We start from the raw sequence: 19,935 nt of genomic DNA, 5'->3' as shown, positions 1-19,935 counted from the left end.
GCAAGTGTAGAAGTATTTCCTTCTCCAAGAGTTAGAGGGTAGATTCAGTCTGTGGATGAGGCCCTGGGAAAACCTACATACAAAAGCTTCATTTCAGCACTGGAAGTCACCAACCTCCTGGCCAGAGTAGTCTCTCTCCTGAAAGAGAGCAACACTGACAAACTTGACACTGAAGCATTCATTATCAAGTGTGGACCCAAGAACAGGAAACACACACACACGTAGAAAGACAAATCAGCTATGTATTCTGTCATTTCTGTTTAATGAGTTTTAAAAATCTTAGTTGACTGTCTGTATTTATTTTAAAATGTTCTAGATTTTGGTTATAAATCAGCAAGACATATTGCTCTAAATTTCATGTAATTAGGTTATATAGGGTAATAACAAAGGAGCCATATAAATTTAATGTCTGTTTATTGATTTCATAATGATTTATGATGGCTTAATATAATTTTCTTTGGATCCTAAAATTTAAAAATTCAAGAATTATTAATCAAGCAAAATAATCATAGCATTGATTTGAATTTAAAGTTAGAATGCATGGATAAAATCCTAACAAATGAGCATAAATCAAAAATATCAGAAACAAGAAAACTATATGGTTATGATCATATTAAAATTTTGAAATTACTGTTGCTCAGCAAATTAGAATTGTTCATCTTTAGTTCACTAATTAAACATTGGGAACACTCAGAAATGTTGGATTAAAGATTTCAAGAATTATTTGAAAAAGCTCTAGAACTTGCTTCCTTGCATGATGTGTCCTCATTAAAATTTTCCATGCAGTCAATGAAAATAAACCTGGAAAAGATATAAAATTATTACATGTAAATTCAAGTTAATACTTAATTGTTAAAATGTTTATTTTAAATAAAACTATGTATTTTCACATAAAAATTACATATTTGTTACTTGATAATTATACATATGAAGTTTTTAAATTTAAAATTTATTGACAAACTCATATAAAAATCAATAAGAAATAGAAATAATCAGAAAACTAGGGAAAGTACACAAACACATCAAAAGAATTGTAAATTCATCAACAAAACTAACAGGCAACCTACACAATGGGAGAAGATATTTGCAAATGATGTATCAGATAACCCAAAAACCAAATAATCTAGTCAAGAAATGGACGGAAGACATGAACAGACATTTCTCCAAAGAAGGCATACAACTGGCTAACAGACACATGAAAAAATGTTCAACATCCCTAACCATCAGGAAAATACAGATCAAAACTACAATGAGATACCACTTCACACCAGTCAAAATGGCTAAAATGAACAAGTCAGGAAACAACAAACGTTGGCGAGGTTGTGGAGAGAGGGAACACTCTTACACTGTTGGTGGGAATGCAAGCTGGTACAGCCATTCTGGAAAACACTATGGAGGTTCCTCAAGAAGTTAAAAATAGAGCTACCCTATGACCCAGAAATGGCACTACTGGGTATTTATCCCAAAGATACAGATATAGTGAAAAAAAGAGCCACATGCACCCCAATGTCATAGCAGCAATGTCTGTGGTAGCCAAACTGAAAGGAGCTGAGATCTTCTTCAACTGATGAATGGGTAAAGACGTAGTTCATGTATACAATGGAATAGTACTCAGCCACCAAAAAGGATGAAATCCTACCATTTAAAATTTTTACAGTGACATGGAGGAACTGGAGGGTATTATGCTGAGTGAAATAAGTCAATCAGAGAACAATTATCATATGTTTTCACTCATATGTGGAATGTAAGAAACAGTGCAGAGGATCATAGGGAAAGAGAGGGAAAACTGAATGAGAAGAAATCAGAGAAGGAGACAAACCACTATAGACTCTTAACTACAGGAAACAAACTGAGGGCTGCTGGAAGGATAGGCGGGTGGGGGGATGGGGTAATTAGGTGATGGGCATTAAGAAGGGCACATGTTGTGATGAGCACTGGGTGTTATATGCAACTGATGACTTATTGAACTCTATAACTGTAACTAATGATGTACCATATGTTGGCTAATGAATTTAAGTTAAAAAAACAAAGAACTATAAATTAATACAACAGTGCAGTAGCATTTTCTACATAAGAAACTAATGTAAGTTACAGAAATTGCTATATGATAGTAATTTAGAGAAAACAAAAACCTTAATTCAGTTTTATGACAAAAATGAAACTCCTGAAAACTATTTTAAGTGCCACTCAGCAATATATAACTCATTGACTTTAATTCATTTCCTCTCTACAAATTTATTGGTAAAATCATAAACTCTGCCAAGAAAAACATACATAAAATGCCATTGTTACATTATTACCATCAGTTTATAACAGAAAATAATGCCTACAGTTATAGTAAATTTATTAAATGAAACATTACATATCCGTTAAACAGAATGAGTTGGATCAATATATCCTGATTTATCCAAGAGCTTGAAGAAAGTTTTCTAGTAAAAAACTGGAGTGCAAAGCAGTGAGTATGATTTCATTTGTGCAAACAGCACAGGTCTTATTTATCCATTTATATATTTATGTTCAAACACAATTTGCACCACTTTTAAAAACTGGGTGAAGAGCCAAGAGGTATAAATGAAGAGAGGTGGGGAAGAAGACTTTAATTGTCATTTAATGTATCAATGCACTTAGACTTTTTAAGTTTGACTATATTATAGTTTAAGATAAATCAGTAAAAGTAACAGTAATTTAAATGCTTTTAAAATAGAGAAAAAATAAAAGTTTTTAAAATGATTTTTGAAGAGAAGAAATATTTCAGGCTAGATCTGTTAACATAGGAGAGTTAATGGTTTGAAAGTGTCCAGAACGCTTGGTCCCATATCTACTTCTGTTTTCTTCCTACACTCTGGGGATGGGAAGATTAATTTCCATGAAGAGCTATTATCATTAACATCGTTTAATTCTTTCCATGGAGATGGAGCATGTTACCTGATTGGTGGGTGAGAGAATTTGGCTCATGTTTCTCAGTTGGCTAGAGCTAATCTGTTATAAAGTCCCAAGAACCAAAATAGCTCTTTTCTCTTCTTTCTGTTTAAACTAGTGAGGAAGTTAGGTTAATTTAATTAATATTGAGTCAGTCAACACATCCAAAAATTTTAATGAAGTATAGATTACTGGTTATTTAAAAATGCATGGGAAAAGACAAATATACAAAGGCATTATCATACAACTGATTTCTAAACTCAATACTTTTGAAATACAAAACAATGATCATTACCCCCCAAAACTCAGTTTATTGAAACAAACTGATTTTTAAGTTGGTCTAAAACTTGTTTCACTGTTTTGTCTACAAATGTTACTAGGTTTTTCAGTTTCATCTCATATCAGAACCTTGTTTTTTGACATATTTACTTCTCAAAGTAGTATATAGTTATATCTTGGAGTTAACGTCAGCAACTATGAGAAGCTTCTAGAATAATAATTTCCTTTGCTTCCTTTTTGTTCAATATAGTCCCATTTGTATTTTGTTCTTGTTGTTGCCTTTGCATTTGATGTCTAATTCAAGCACTCATCACTAAGATCAATGTCAAGGAGCTTACCCTTTGTTTTCTCCTACCAGATTATGGCTCCAGATCTCACTGTTGAGTCTTTTGCATTTGCATTTGCATTTGAGGTAAGATAATGGCCCAATTCATTCTTTTGCTGGTGGCTGCCCAGTTCTCCCAGCACCATTTATTTAAGAGAATGTCCTTTCCCCATTGTTTATTCTTGGCTCCTTCCTTTGCTGTAAATTAACTGACCACATACGTGTGGGTTTATTTCTGGGCTCTCTATTCTGTTCCATTGATCTATGTGTCTCTTATTATGCTAGTACCTTACTGTTTTGCTAACTATAGCTTTGTAGTATAGCTTGAAATTTATAAGTGAGATGCCTCCAGATTTGGTCTTCTTTCTCAAGATTGCTTTGGCTACACAGGGTGTTTTTGTGGTTGAATCCACATTTTAGGATCGTTTTATTTCTGTGGAAAATGACACTGGAATTTTAATACATGATGCATTAAATCTGTAGACTGTTTTGGGTAGTATGGACTTTTTAACAATATTAATGTTTCCAATTCATGAACATGGAATTTTTTTCCATTTACTTGTGTCTTTTTCAATTTCTTTCGTTACTGTCTTACAGTTTTCAGTGTATAGGTCTTTCACCTCCTTGATTAAATTTACTTCTAGATATTTTATTCTTTTTGATGTAATTGTAAATGGAATTATTTTTCTTCATTTATAAGTTTATAGGTTATGAACACACCATCATTACATTAGATTATCCTGAATTTAACTATATTTTACCTTTATCAGAGGGATTTATGCTTTCATACGTTCTCTTGTTATAATTAGCAACTCTTTTGTTTCAGTTTAAAGAAGACCCTTTGACATTTCTTATAAAGCCAGTTTACTGGTGCTGAACACTTTCAGCTTTTGCTTGTCTGGAGAACTCTTTATTTTTCCTTCCAATTATGAAGAAAAATTTTGCCAGGTAGAGTATTCATGGTTGGGAGTTTTTTCTTTCAGTGCTTTAAATAATTCATGCCACCCTTCTGACTGGTAAAATTTCTCCTGAAAAATCTCCTGAGTCTTATGGGTGGAGGGGAGGTTCCCTTGTACAAAATGAGTTTTCTCTTATTGCTTTTAAGTTTCCCTTTTTGTCTTTAACTTTTGACAATTTAATTCTGTGTTTTGGTGTAGGTCTTTTGGGGTTCATCTTATTTGGAACTCTAGATTTCCTGAATCTGGATGTCTGTGTCCTTCCCAAGTTACAGAAATTTTCAGTCATGATTTCTTTCAATACATTTTCTGCTCCTTTCTCTCTCTCTTCTATTTCTGGGACCCTTGCAACATACGTATTGGTCCACTTGATGTTGTTCTATACATGTCTTTACCCTATCTTCATGCTTTTTCATTCTTCTCTCTTTTTGCTCCTCTCATTGGATGACATCTGCTGTCTTTTTCTCAACTTCTAGATCCTGTCTTCCACTGCAATTGAATCTATTGAATTTTTTAGCTCTGTGATTATATTTTTTCAGGTTGGTGAATCCAGTTTGGTACTTTCTTATATTTTATATTTCCCTATTGAAATTTTTACTTTGTTCATGAATTCTTTTCCTGACCTCAGAGAGTATCTTTGTGACCATTGTATTGAACTCTTTATCAGGTAAATCACTTATCTCCATTTAGTAAAGTCTTTTTCTGAGGTTTTATGCTGTTCTATTATTTGGAACATATTCCTCTGTGTCTTCATTTTCCTTGCATTTCTGTGCTGGTTTCTATGAATTAGACAAAACAGCCACCTCTCCCAGTTTTGAAGAAGAGGCCTCTGTATAAAAGATAAATTTTACCATTCAGCCATGCCCTTCCTCTTGGCTGTCTTCCAATTCTTTGTGAAACTGCGTAGTGTGTTCTTAATGGCCCCCAGTATTTGAAGGTGGGCCAAGACCTATCAGTGTCCCAAAGAGGCAGAGCTCAGTCAACACCTGGATGCCAGATGGTTTTAAGCTGGATCCTCAGGTAGCAGTTTTTGTTTGTTACAGTCCTATGGAACCCATCAATTTAATTAAGCCCTGTTGGCTATTGGAGCCATGCAATCAAGGGGTATCCTCTGAAAAAAACATGGCACAGATGTGTGTACAAGTTCCCCCAGGAGATACCTTTACTCTGAAACAAAATAAAGGGAGAGTGCCAAGATGACACCATCAAGTTCTTGGTTTCTGTAGTATTGCAGTATTAAATTGGAAAGCTGCCCCTCAGTCCATAGCTATTAGAATGAACAAACAGCCTTCTTTCATGAAAAGACTGGGTGTGTTTCAGTTTGCTGCCTCTGCTCTGGACCCTTGGGAATTTGCCACAGTGTGTCTGCACAAACCTTTCAAGAATTGTCTTCTAGTTTGCTATAGCCTTTTGAGTCTTGTGGATCCAAGCCCTGCTGGCTTTCAAAACTAGATGTTTGGGAGCGCATCTCTCACATGGAAGTCTTAGAAGTTGGGGTTCCGATGTATGGATGGATATGGAGTCCAAACTCATCACTCCTTAAGGAGAAGCTGGGAGTTGTGAGATCTCTCCCTATTCTGTGTCGCTTCACCACGGCTGGGGCTTACGGCAAGATTGTGTCTCAGCCTCTCCTTCCTGCATTGATGTGGATTTTTTTTTCTCATTTTTCCCAAAGAGTAAGAGTCAATCAGCTAGTTTCTGGATTTCTTTCAGAGTGAATTTTTCTGTCTGTAGCTGTCAGTTTGGTGTCCGTGAAAGGAGTAAAGTTCAGGAGCTTCATATGTCACCATCTTCACTGCAGCTTCTGAGATACCCAAGTTCATTTCCTCTCACCCAACCATACATCATACTTCAGCAAACAGTTGTCCTCATTCGAAGAAAGGAGGAGGTAGTGACCATTGCAGCAGAAGAGTAGGAGGTAACAAACCTCTTGGTCAGGTTAGGGGCAGCAAAAGGGGCAGCTGGCCTCAGTCTTGAATCATGAAATTCAACAAGTTTTTAAAAGCATTTTAAAATTATATTAACATGAATATCAGCTTTTGACAGTTTTAAATCTTCATGCAGTCTTCATTGTTCATTTTAAATCTCACCCATGTGGAAATAAAGTAATAAAATCTAGGCAAGCTTTGTTTTCTTACTAATTTATACCTAATGTTATCTTTCAACTTAAATATGAACTTTACTCTTAGAATATGTATAGTCAAGGATTAAAACTTGATGCCACTATAGATAAAGAGATGGTTCAGCATTTTACATAATTACAAACTAAAAACTCCATGCCAATTCTTACCGTAGGCAAAAATGTTAAAAAGCTAATTTGAAGCCTGAAAGGTTAATTTTATTTTGTAGATTAAATTTAATGAACTTAGCTTAAGTTTCTTGTAGAAAATCCTTCTGGAGACTAAAAAGTAGCTACATGACACTTTTAAACTTTATTGTAAATGTATACATATGTTTCTATCAAAGATTAACTGAAAATGCTCATTTTTAAGTATCAGTATTTGTTTTTCACTCATGCTTTGTTTTCAGTATATCTGTTTTCTCTATTCTCTGCTTATTTGAAAACTCCAAGGCCTTTGACACAGACTGAATTCTGAGTGTTAGTGGAGAATGGTTGCCATGAAAATGACAACTTGACAACAGTAAGTACCTTGTTATATAAGGTCTATACAATTACGCTATGAAGGCTCACCATTTTTTCACCAGTAACTTTCAACATTTACTCTCCCATTTTTTTTTTTGTGAAAGCAATTCAAACTTGTGACACAAAGCCAAATTTCAGTAAAAGTTAATCTGTAATGAAATCTTGTACAATGGTACTTTCAAGCTTTAAATGAAATAACTTTCACTCTCCACTCAGTTCTTCACCTTATACATCTTAAGAGGAAATCCAGTTTATACAACCCAAGCCTATGCAATTTATGCTATCTGATAATTTGGCAGGCGATTAACAAAATTCATGCTTCTCCTTTCACAGTATAGTTTGTCACACAAAAGTAGTCCTTAGACAACAGTTTAATTCCCTACCCCACTGCTTCTCCAAACATGAGAGCATCTTTCTGCTGGTGGCATGTAGATTATATAGAAGTCAGGGGTTGGAACAAGCACCGATAGAAGGGGACTTACTCCTCTATTCATTGTGTAAAGGGAAACTGCCATTGACTGAGAATATTTCACTGGAACCATTACTACAGCAAGAAGAAACTGCCATTGCATGAAAGCCTTAAATGTTTGGGGTTATTTCTTACAAATAAGATTTCAAACATATATTTAATATATTTAATGTATTTATGCTTACTTTGCTTTTGTATCTTTCGGATTCTTTTGGAGGGGTTAAAAATCATAATATTTTAATTATTTTAGTTTAATGTTTTCAGCTTGGTTCACTGCCTAAGACCATATCTAGAAAATTGAGATGATGTGGTAATTCGAAGGTACAATTATAGATTCCTTCTGTTTTTCATTCTGAAGAAAGCCCTACAGTTGAGGGGCTGCAGCAGAATATTTCATCCACAGCTAGTAAGACTAGATCAAGTGAGCTCATGTAAGTCAATTTGCTAGTTTTTCCCATTAATCATGGCATGTTTTCTTTTGAGATTTCTTTTTTTTTTTTTTTTTTTGCTAAATTTAAGAGCAATATGTAAGGTTTTTAAAAAAGGAATATTGTAACAGCAGCAAAGGACTGTATCTGGGTTTGTGGATGAAAAGGGGACTGGAGGCTGTCTGATGGCTTCATGGATCAATAAAGATGCATAAGAAAGGACAGGCCACCCTTAGAAGGACCAAAAACTGTGGAATGGATACCCATGGAAAATCATGACTTTCTTTGACAGTATGTGTTAGGATGAATTCTGTATCTAATAAAATCATTATTTCTTCCTTTATTCAATGAAATATTAATTTTCTTTGAGGTATTGCTTACAAGGCTCTTACCTGGAGAGTTATCCACTTGGCGAAGAAAACTTAGAACAAGAAGAACCATGTTTTGAAAGTCAGTAAAGTCATGGATGAAGGGGGCTCTATCCCCGTTAACAAGCATTCGTGGAGGAAGGCCCTTCTGGAATTCATATGTTCTGACCAAAGTTGTTGGAAAGAGGGCTGCAGCTAAATATTTCACAGCCACACCCCAATTTCTTCCAAAATTTGCTTCTGGTTTAGAATAATACTCCAACCTAAGAGACAAGTGGAAACAGGTACAATTTTAATTAGTCCGTTCAGAATTTCAGCCTCATTATTTTCTTGTTTTTGTTTTTGATTTTTTAGTTTCAAGTTTTTATTTAAATTCTAGTTAATTAACATATAGTGTAATATTGTTTCAAGAGTAGAATTTAGTGATTTGTCACTTACATATAACACCCAGTGCTCATCACAAGTGAGAAACAATGGTTTAAATAAACTGCAATGGCTTAGATAAACCACAAGCCCTAAGAACAATGGCTTAAATAAACACTAGGAAAGAGGTGAGGGCACCAGTTCAAGGCACAAAGGTATAAAAGCAAAGTCAGATCAAATGGAATCCTTTCAAATGATTTAACTGAATCTGTTATTGGACAATTCATCTAATATTTCAGTTAAGATGTAGCCAAGTAAAAAAAATAAAAATAGGGGCGCCTGGGTGGCTCAGTGGGTTAAGCCGCTGCCTTCGGCTCAGGTCATGATCCCAGGTCCTGGGTTCAAGCCCCGCATCGGGCTTTCTGCTCAGCGGGGAGCCTGCTTCCTCCTCTCTCTCTGCCTGCCTCTCTGCCTGCTTGTGATTTCTCTCTGTCAAATAAATAAATAAAATCTTAAAAAAAATAAATAAAAATATACCTTAAGAGGCTCATTTTGATATAAAATACAGATATACGTGCAGCAATCAATCTTAGGATCCAAGATCCAACAGTTTTAAGTATATGTAGACCATACAGAGCTCAGTATTGTCTCATGTAAAGAAAAAACCCTAATATATTCTTTAAAAAGTAACATGAGATTTGAAGGAAATATCCCAGTATATAGTAGATTGCAAACATGTCTGCAGTTTTTCAAACTCTTTCTATCTCTGGTGTTTGTTTTTCCCAGTGCCCCTTCCCTGTTACATTGGAAGGAGGTAGGAAGGAGAGAGGCATAACTTTCTGATCCTGGTTCAGCCATAAGATTTCATTTGGCCAATAGGATATTAGCCAACTTGACACCCTGTAAGCCAGAAATATGTTTTCACAATTTGGTTTCTCTCTCTTGCCATTCTGCTGTCACTATGGTAAACACTCAAGCTTGCTTACTGAAGAATGAGAAGACAAGTGGAGCAGAGCTGAGCCTCACTCAACCCTGGGATGCCAATCAAAATCAGCTAACATGATGTGAGCCTAAGAATGATCAGCAGACCTACCCAGCTGAATCTTAAACATGTGAGGAATAAACACTGGTCTATGCCACTGAGATTTAGTAGTTATCACCTGTCTACATTCTCGTGAAGAAAACAAAATGAAATACAGGACAACACACCTAATAAATTGCAGACTTCTCAACAATGAAACTGAAGCTAAAAAGTAATGGAGATATGCCTTCAAAAATCTTAAGTATTACCAGCCTAGGTTTCTGTATTCAAAGCCTTTCTGTAATTCAAAGCCTCAGTCAGAAATCGTGATAGAATAATGATACTGTAAGAATGCAAATTACCTACAATTTTTTCTTCTTATACAACTGTTCTGAATCTACCAGTATATAAGTCCTGACAAAGTAATCCAAGAAATAAAAAGATGCAGGATACTGGAAATGGGCGATTCAACTCAAAGAAGAAACAAAGGAAATCTAGTATAAAGATACTAGAGACCTAAGAATCCTATTTGACCACCCAGGCAAAGCAGAGCAGGTCAACAGCTCCGAAAGAAACCTCTTCAAGAAGAAAAAATTGATATAATTCCAGATGCTTTTAAACATGTTGAGAAGAAACTTCCTTGGTTTGCCAACTTGAAGTAATTAGCGTTGTGTACAATAGAAAGTAAACAAAAATGTGTAAAAAATTATCAATGCTAAAGGGAATAAGATAACAAAGGAAAATAATTATAATCAGTTTAGTACATGTGATATGAAGAGCAATTAAGAGTTAAAATAATGTAGCCACTGAACATTGTCCCAATTCAAATCACTAAACAATCATGCAGAGAAAGTGAGAAGTGGGAAGAATTTGTGTGGTGTGTGGGTGAGGGGAGCTAAGTCGTAATTCTCTATGGTCATGACAAAAAGGATTATACTTAAATCTACAAATCAGGAAATGTTATAGGATTTTTTATTTTTAGAAATATAGTACCAAATATCAAAGTAACCAGTGGTTATAGCTGTATTCTTCCTGGATACAGCTGTTTCATTTACTTATGTATTTTTGGTGGAAGAGATGGAAAAACCTCACAGAACCACGTGACTCTTTAAATCATTGACATATACGAAGTAGATAATATACAAACTAAAAGTGATTTTGTGTTTTTGTGATTTTGGAGTTTTTAAATAAATTTAGCCTGTTAAAAATATGGTATTTCTTTCAAAAGCAGTTCCATTACATATATAGGAATAAATGCAATTAGATTAAAAGTTTAAGTCCACAGGAGACAGGATATGTTCCTATAAGAAAAAAGTTTCTTCAATCTCCTTGAATTTACCTGAAGTACTCTTATATTTCTTAGGGACAAAGTTGGATTCTCTAGTGATTTATCTTTGTATATGAACCTGGAACATCTGTAAATGAAAAAAGTAATCTATAGCAATGACTTGCTATCAGTCATATCTTGAGGTAGGCAATCCCAGGCCAGAATCATTGTCTAATAATCTCATTCCTATTTCCTGTCATCAGAATAGAAAAAGCAGTTGAGTTACAACTGCAGCCCCAAATCCTATCACTGATGCTGCCCCAGGAGAAAATTCTTCCATTGCCCAACTTAATATCTGGTTTTTGAAACCATATCAATAAAGGAGGTAAAGGAGGAAACGTGCTTTGAATCTGCTACTTACGTGATTTGTTTACCTAACTGATGGAGTCAGTGGGAGTCAGTGGGAGAGACAATCAGTGAAATTAAGAGGCACACATCCTGCCTGGCTTTACCAGTCTACTTATACAATACCAAGGACCCCAATTTTTTGGTTCCTGTTTTTTACCATACCCAGATTTCTACCCCACACTTCACTCAAAGTGGTTGACTTCACCCTCAGTGTCCATGATAGCTGATTTTATGTGTCAACTTGACTGGGCCTCAGGGTGCCCAGATATTTAGTTAAACATTATTTTGGGTGTTTCTGTAAGGGTTTTTTGGGAAATCTCAGTTTCCAAAATCAGTTGACTGAGTGAAACATATTGCCCTCCCTAATGTGGATGGGCCATATCCAATCTTTTGAAGGTGTATTAGAACAAAAGTCTAACCTTCCCTAAAGTAAGAGAGAATTCTCTTGACTGATGGTCTTCAGACTGGAAGATAGGCTTCTCCTGGTTCCACCTATCTATCTATCTATCTATCTACCTATTTATCTATCTATCATCTATCTAATCTATTAATCTATCAACTATCTATCTATCATCTATCTAACACTATCTCCTATCGGCGCTGTTTGTTTGGAGAACCCTGACTAATAAATACATTATCATTCACAACTACGCACTCTAGATATAGAGTGTAACATGTAGATGTAACATGTAGAGTGGCTTGTTAATCTGCTAAGCTATCCTGTGTGCTAATCCTGATGCTAGTTTATCTTTTTCTTTAAGCATGTACCTACCATATGATGTGCCCATGGTTAAAATAATGAAGAAAATTTCTTTTCTTTTTTTTTATATAGAGAAATTGGTTGTATGTTTTATTTGTTGGTTGGTTGGCTAGCTGTTTTGTTAGCTATCAGTTGGTTAGTAAAAGATGGTTTTTTTTCCCCACAAAATTTTGCCCCTACTTCATAAAACACTTTTTAATCAAATCATTCTAAAAGAGTTATACTTCGTCATTAAAATACTCAGTGAATAATATTATTTAATAGGAAGATTAACCATCACTTTAGAAGAGGAATACAAAGGCGTAAGTAAGGCCAAAATCATTTACTATCTTAAATAGAAATGATTTGGGATCCATTCTTACCTATATTCAAATATTTTGCTAGCATATTCCAAGGTTGAAACATGTGCAGCCCAGAAGTACTTCAACAGGTCTTTAAAGCTACTAGAAGGATCCTGCAAATGCTATAGCAAAGGAGACATTTATTCATATTTGAGAAAATATAACAATTCCTCTCCTTAACATTTCATTGAATCCCATATATAAGCTAGAAATATTCTACAAGAGAGGAGAATTTTTGTTTCTAAGAACTGTGCAGGCTCTTAGTGAATAACATTCCATAATAGAGTATAATAAATATCTATTATAAGTAATACTATTGAATGCACCTATAAGAAATGAGCTGCAACAATTTTCACAAGAGTCAGTATTTTATACTGGCCAGGAGGATTTTGGTTTTGGTTTGTCATTTGTTTTTCTGCCACCATAGTAGAAATTACCACAAAAGTTTAAAATTAAGAAAAAGAGGAAATTTTTGTTAGGATATTTAATTCAATCATATCTAAAGTAGTGAATTAATAATCTACAGAACTAGTAAATCTATCTTTTTATTGTGGACCTTAGCCCACTTCTATGTTTAGCCAATGTTTGCATTTTGCTTATTGAATATTTGGTTTTGATTGTCACATAATTGTTTAGTGTGTGGGTTATTGCCATCCAGGCCTGCAGGCGCTTGGAAGTAGGTGCTGGAACCCCCTCTCCGCCCAGCTATGGGACTGTTAGGTACAGACCCCTTGACTGGACAGGGCCCTCTAGGGGTTGAGGGAGGGTTAGGGAGCTCTTTCAGTGTCCATCACCTCACCTGCTGTCAGGGATTCCTACCAAACCCTGATCTTGCCTTTGTCTTGCCTCACTCCTTTACTTTGCCAGCTACTTTCAGGTTTGATCATTAATTAATTCATTATTATGATCATTTATTAATTCAGTTGAAATAAGTTAATTGACTGTTCTAAAAACAAACTCTATAATTGTATTTCTCCCAAGAGTTAACCCTTGGTTGCCATGCAGGTTCAATTAGCCAGAATACTCTTCTCATTTAGTAAGATACATTTTGTGCTCTCACATTTATGTATAATTTAATTTAAATGAGTGGATAGGCTTTGTGTTAATGCTGTATTGGTTCAGAGGGTGTTAATGGCACATAATCCCCCACTGTAAAGTAATAATATAATTTGCATAACAATTTACATTTTTGCACTTAGGAAAATATTATATGATGAACACAAAGACCTAGACAAAAAACATTATACAAAAAAGGAAATTCTCTTATCACCTCCTAAGAAAATAAATTATAAAACTTAAGAAAGCAACCTGGTAAAAGACATTCCACTTGCTCATTATCTCAGGAAAGGATGATTGACAACTAGAAATATTAAGGCAAAAATTCATCTGATCCTTGGGTGGTGGCAAAAGCATGACTTGGTCTGATGATATCCCCATTATGCCAGAATCAACCGCAGCAAGGAAAGGTAATGCACTTAGAAAGTAATTCATATCTGTAACAGCAAAAATTCTTATTATTACCACAAGCACTAACAAATGTGATAGAGAATATTTTTAAGTAGTCTGTGAACTAGTAAGCAAAAATCACAAGTCCAGAAACCAAAAAGTTAGTCACTACCAAAAAAAAATTTAAAAATCTCCCTAAGGATCATATACATAGCTTTTGTTAAGAAACCTAGAATCATAAATAAACATAGACTCAAGCCATTGTCTATATCTTAAATAAAAATTAATGTTGACATTTCACATTAATTTTATATTACTTAATATCCATTTTTTCAAAGTGTTAAGTAAAAAAGGAAGAAAATTATCTATTTGCACATAGAATGATACACCTCTAACTGAAGCTTTGTCATAACAATATTTTCCTAAAACATTTTAATGTGGCTATAGTGTTAACATTTTGTACTTTGTACTTAGCCAAGTTTAATGTGCAACCATGATATCGCAAAGTCCTTGTTTTATATTGGGTTTTTAAAGCAAACATTTTGGGTAAGTGTTGACAGTTGATCTTTGGATAAGATCTTTGTCTTAAATTGACAATGAATTAACTTTTTTATTTCTCTCTAAATATAACCTATTCCATCAGATTTAGACATTGTAATTTTGATGGCTATAAAGCTTATACTGATTCTCACTGGTGATACAGAACATTGTCTATGATAAGACATGCATTTATGAATGCAATTCTATGCCCCAGTGGAGCAGACTGCTATTCCAAACTACTAAATCAATCGGAGAATAAAGAAGCCTGAGTTCTACATCCGTGGCCATGACTGTTTGTGGGTCTTTGAAAAGAACTGGTCTGCACAGTATTAGAAAAACATGTAAAAGTGTTATATGACGTGTGTAAATCCAAGAAAGTGAAACTTAATATATTCTTGTCTCTAGTTATTGGGAAATATCTCCGAGAAATTGTGTGGAAATTAATTTTATTACTAAAGAACAAAATAGAATTAAAGAATTAGAAAATAACCTTTTGATTATTTTTGTATTAAATATGTGACTGAGCCTTTGATTACAGATTGACAAAATGATTTGTGAGCACACTACTCTGACACGTTTATGGTTTTAAAGTCAAATACATTTGGTGTGAACAAAATGAGGCTAAGCCCTATTTGCTTGTTCTCTCATTTCTCATCCTTCCTCATTGTGGAGTCTCCCCGTCTCTCTTGGGACCTCCCACCTGACTGCCAGTGCTGGGCTTTCAGAGGCCATGGTCGTTTGCAGTTCCTTGTTTCAGTCCTTCTGTGAAAAGCTGTATGTGTCCTGAGGAATCATTATTGACATTATGGCTGTTAAATTCTAGAATGTGGCATAAAGGCCACAAGGTACATGATGAAATAGATTCCTTCTTACAAAGGAATAGTATTGTTTTGTCTCTGTCTCTAAGATTTTAGGTTGAATACTTTCCTTGGGAATGGCTATTACCTATTTTGCCATTTAAATGAACCTACCAGGGGCACCTGGGTGGCTCAATGGGTTAAAGCCTCTGCTTTCAGTTCCGGTTATGATCCCAGAGTTGGGAGATCAAGCCTCACATCAGGCACTCTGCTCGGTAGGGAGCCTGCTTCCCCACCCACCACCTGCCTCTCTGCCTACTTGTGATCTCTGTCTGTTGAATAAATAAATAAAATCCTTTAAAAAAATAAAAAATAATAAGAATAAATGAACCTACCAGCCCACCAGCTGTCCACGGAGATACACAAATGATCTCCAGATTCATAGCCACAGCCTTTCCTTCCTCTGGGATCAGCTAATCTTCCTAGAAAAGAGAAGGTGCAGGGATTACTTGTTATACACTAACATTAATTCTTGAATATCAATAACTATTTTGCTTTAATTTGTTCTCTTCTTCTTTCATTGGTCCCCAACAAGTCCCTCGCACTCAATCCTTCTCCCTTCCTTTTCTTGTCCCTTCCTTAAACACACACACACACACATACAACCTACAGTCAAGCACATGTTTCTATGCTATCCTGTTTCCAGGTCTTGTCCTTTGGCTTAACTTCCAATATTATCAAATTAGAATAAAATTTATCAGGTAGACTTAAACACTGTTTTTTTTTTTTTTTTTTTTTTTTTTAACAAGGTAGTTATTTTCAACATGCAGCCAAGACTGAGAAACACTGCTTTGGCTCATTCTTTTATTTCCTAGTAGATTTCATTTCTATTTCCCCAGTAAAATTTCATCCACATTTCAAGTCTCAGGTTAAATTCATTTTTTTCTGATCACTCCAGCTAACTCTTCTCTGGCCCTTGTTTTGCACTTTTAATGTCTATCCAAGAGTTATTGTTTACTGTTTTCTATTTTATTTCTGCTATCTTTCCTATTTCACTTGTGCTGTAAATTCTTTGATGGTAGGGAAAATATCTGAAAGTACTTATTCACACCCCATCTCTCCACTGCTTTTAGCAAATGCTGGACACTTATCAGCTCATCAATGGATGAGTTTAGTCAGACTTAATCCTGATGTGTGAATGCAAAGAAAGAGAAAGAAGAGCATTAATCTACCAGCTCATTCAGACTCTGTATCTCCCCTGAGGTTGGCATGCCTCCCATAGTAGACTTTATATTAATGATTTCTCTTGGACAAGGGTTGATTTGACCCCAATGAATGCCAGATAAATAGGAATAGATTTGGGTCTCAGGATATTCCCTAACAAAGAAGCATGACTTGTCCTCCTCAGTAGCTCCTGAATATGACCACTGCTCAGACTTAATATCAACCATAATCTACTTTTTATATTTTTTGTATTGGAATAGAACATATATCCTTATTGGTGGTATTATCAGTGTGGATAAGCTCCTTCATGAGCTTCTTCTGTTGGCAAGAACAAAAATATCTAATTTATGAATCCTTGGCCCACAACATATCTCCTAACTAAACACTAGAATGTATTTTCAAGAGGAATCAATCATTTGCAGAGAAACATCCTTATGAACAAGATGGCACTCCTTACCTATCAACCCTATCTCCATGTATAGGTAATCACAATTGAGACTTCAAAAAAATTCAGGTTAATTTGACATCAACTTCTGTTTTTAATGTATATCCTTTTGACTGTTTTGTTCATCTAAGTGCTTCAAATGGCATCTAGCACCTAGCACGAGTTCAATAAATATTTGAAGTATGCTCAATAGATTTAATATGAAGTCTTTTTGTGTTTGGCAGCTATCTGTTATGCCCCATTGTGGATTCTAGTCAAGACAGAAGCATGTAAAAGAAGGCTTTATGGAGGAGAAGTGGAGAAATATGGTTATGAGGGGAAAGAGGAAAAAGAAAAGAATCAATTTTCAAAAACATGGTATGGTATTTACAGAATCTTACTTCCCAATTACTACGTGGTCATATTAGTAGATCATCAGGATGAAAACAAGAGTCATTCTTACCTGTTCTGTATTGCCAGCCATGCTGGAGAGGTAAACCCCAAAAAATATTTTGTTCATTGCTAGCGACAATGTTTTCAAAATAACTCGCTGTCTTGTTCACTAGGATTTTGTACATCCCCAGTCTCTCAGAGTATAACCAGGGATCAATGAGGTACTTTCCATTCTCTACCCTGTAGTCACTGAGCTGACCAGGACTCTTCTCCCACAGTGGCGGATACAGATCTGAGAAATTATATGCTCCTGCTAGAGAAGCAGAAAAGCAACCAACTAGCACACAGGTCCAAGGAAGAAGGAAAGCCATTGTACCAAAGCTGGGGACTGAGGTTGTGGCCAGGATTTTATTGGGAAATGGAGGAAGAAGTCATGGTATTTGCTTATATCTCAGCATGTCAACACTTTTTGTTCTTTTCCCTGAAGATGACAGAGTGAAGATGGAAAGGCCTTACCAATGAAAATAGGGTGCCTCTCTTGCTAAATAATAAATGGATTTATTGATAATAAATTTATCAATATAGTTTGTTATTCACATGATAGTCCAAACGAGCTTTTGAAACTTTTATTGCTGAATAAATAAATATTCTAAACACTTCCAAAAAACTGCTATGAAGTTTACATTGTGTTTTTATGCCTATTAAATTGAATACACTCCTACACATATATCTTGACCTTATTCATCTAGAAATTTAAAGATATGGGCAGTTACCTATGTCTGCTGAAAAGAATTTATATAGCAAGCCTGAAAATGTTATCATTAAAAAAAATTGACTTGCAAGTTTGGCCCTTGGCTGGCATCTATCTACTTGGCTCTCAAAGTTCCTAGTCAACAGTTAAATGACAAATGATTCACTGTACCTAGACTGTGCAAACCATATGGTTTATGCTCAATACCCGCTTTCCTTGCAGAGTCTGGAACTTTCATATATGACCAGCCCCCAGGAAACAGCTTAGGTACTGCCTCTTTAGTGGGCATCCTTGGACAGAAACATAACATATATATGCTGTCCTTCTGTTACTGGGGGGAACTGTGCTCTGTGTGACTTCTCATGGAAGGGAAAGAGCATGTAGAAATCTATATATGCATCCCTCCAGACTCGGCCTGTGTCTTTTCCCCTTTCATTCAGCTGTGAGTTCTTACTATATCCCCATAAAGAACCTTAGCCATGAGTATAATTACATGCTGAATCTTGTATGTCTTCTAGAACATATTTAAACAGAGGTCCCTGAAAGAAAACCTTCAGATACCCATTAGTTATCTCTCCCCAAATGCTAAGAAAAAACATCTAAAACATTTATTTGGTATGTTTAGTGAATATAAAAACTTCTAGCCCCCATATTGCATTAGGTATCTCTAGATCCTAGAGGAAAAGAAAAAGTCTAACAGGTTTTAATTTTGGGTGTATAAGTTTCAAGAACATAAAAAAGAAATTCTCTGTGATTATAATTTCATTATAAAGAAATGGACTACCTTAAAGGACTGTGTTTTCCCCCATGCAGAAGCTATTGAACTAGTGTTTGGGGGGTAATGTAAAGGAAATTGATATATTAGTTAGCATATAAAATAGTTGAATTTTGTAACTGCTTCCGTGTCAGAATCTAAAAAATAGTTTAGCCTGGGAGTGCCTGGGTAGCTCGGTTTTTAAGCATCAGGTCAGGTCATGATCCCAGGGTCCCAGGATTGAGCCCTGCGTCAGGATCCCTGCTCGACAGGGAGCCTGCTTCTCCCTTTCCCATACCCCTGCTTGTGTTGCCTCCCTCAACATCTCTTTCTCTCTGTCAAATAAATAAATAAAGTCTTTAAGAAATAGGTTAGGTTGGCCTATATTATTATAGATAGGACTACTGTCAACAGAAACCTTCCAGGGTTTCCTAACCTATGCTGTGATTACAAAATATATCACCAATGATATTGGGGTACTCACTTATCATTGAAAAAAAAAGCTTTAATGTGTTGCACAAATGATATGAAGGTTGATATACCAGGATTTTAATAATGTGTCAATCTATATTGGGAAAAAAAAAAGAATGTTCCATTTAGTAGAAGTTTCTATTGTAGGGAAGAAGCTTGAAGTGAGCTATGTATCCAATAGACACAACCAGTTTATTGGCAAAAACTTCTAGTTAATTCCCAGCTTTCTTTCATCCTTGGACTGTTATCTGGGAACATGGGTATCCAGAATTAAGGCTACAATTCAGGTATCCCTTGCATAAGGAACCACATTAGTAAGTGCCATCACTGGGCCATGAATGGAAATGGTGTCCATGTAGCTCTTTAAAAAAGGGAAAGGTCACTATTTCATCCCTTCCTTTATGCTGAGGCTTGGGTTGTAGATGTGATAGCTACAATTCCATTTCAATGCTTATGGACAACGATACTATCTTGTTGGTATCAGAATGCAAAGCTGGAGATTGTGAGAATCCTGGAAGGCAGTGCAAGCACGAAATATAACTGAGTCCCTACATCTGGATTTGACCTGAGACAAAAACAACTTTCTT

The 19,935-nt window shown here is 35.4% G+C and overlaps 1 protein-coding gene across 2 annotated transcripts; it reads right to left on the bottom strand.

Moving 5' to 3' along the window:
• Positions 1-424: 424 nt before the first annotated feature.
• Positions 425-18,011, bottom strand: C6H6orf58 (chromosome 6 C6orf58 homolog). Of its 2 annotated transcripts, XM_047735087.1 has the most exons (6): positions 17,443-18,011; positions 15,727-15,813; positions 13,857-14,041; positions 12,570-12,670; positions 8,413-8,651; positions 425-801 (listed from the first exon to the last, which is right to left on the bottom strand). In XM_047735087.1, the coding sequence occupies exons 1-6, from the start codon at positions 17,741-17,743 to the stop codon at positions 674-676; spliced, it is 1,041 nt and encodes a 346-aa protein (XP_047591043.1). In that variant the 5' UTR covers positions 17,744-18,011; the 3' UTR covers positions 425-673. The 2 variants fall into 2 exon arrangements, 1 of the variants encoding a protein (XP_047591043.1); XR_007128313.1 differs by lacking the exons at positions 425-801; positions 8,413-8,651; positions 12,570-12,670; positions 15,727-15,813; positions 17,443-18,011 and adding an exon at positions 15,235-15,322 and having other exon boundaries at positions 13,454-14,041.
• Positions 18,012-19,935: the final 1,924 nt, after the last annotated feature.

This window comes from Lutra lutra, chromosome 6, assembly GCF_902655055.1.
Source record: "Lutra lutra chromosome 6, mLutLut1.2, whole genome shotgun sequence".
Classification (NCBI taxonomy): Eukaryota; Metazoa; Chordata; class Mammalia; order Carnivora; family Mustelidae; genus Lutra; species Lutra lutra.
This window is presented reverse-complemented; position numbering and strand designations above follow the sequence as displayed.

What these genes read in the sequence shown, in the direction of transcription:
- C6H6orf58 (XM_047735087.1), bottom strand. Translation starts at nt 17,743, where the DNA reads ATGGCTTTCCTTCTTCCTTGGACCTGTGTGCTAGTTGGTTGCTTTTCT. An exon ending in CGTGGACAGCTGGTGGGCTG is followed by an intron (nt 14,042 to 15,726) that starts GTAGGTTCATTT and finishes TTGCTGTTACAG; the next exon opens with ATATGAATTACTTTCTAAGT. An exon ending in CCAAGTGGATAACTCTCCAG is followed by an intron (nt 802 to 8,412) that starts GTAAGAGCCTTG and finishes TATCTTTTCCAG; the next exon opens with GTTTATTTTCATTGACTGCA.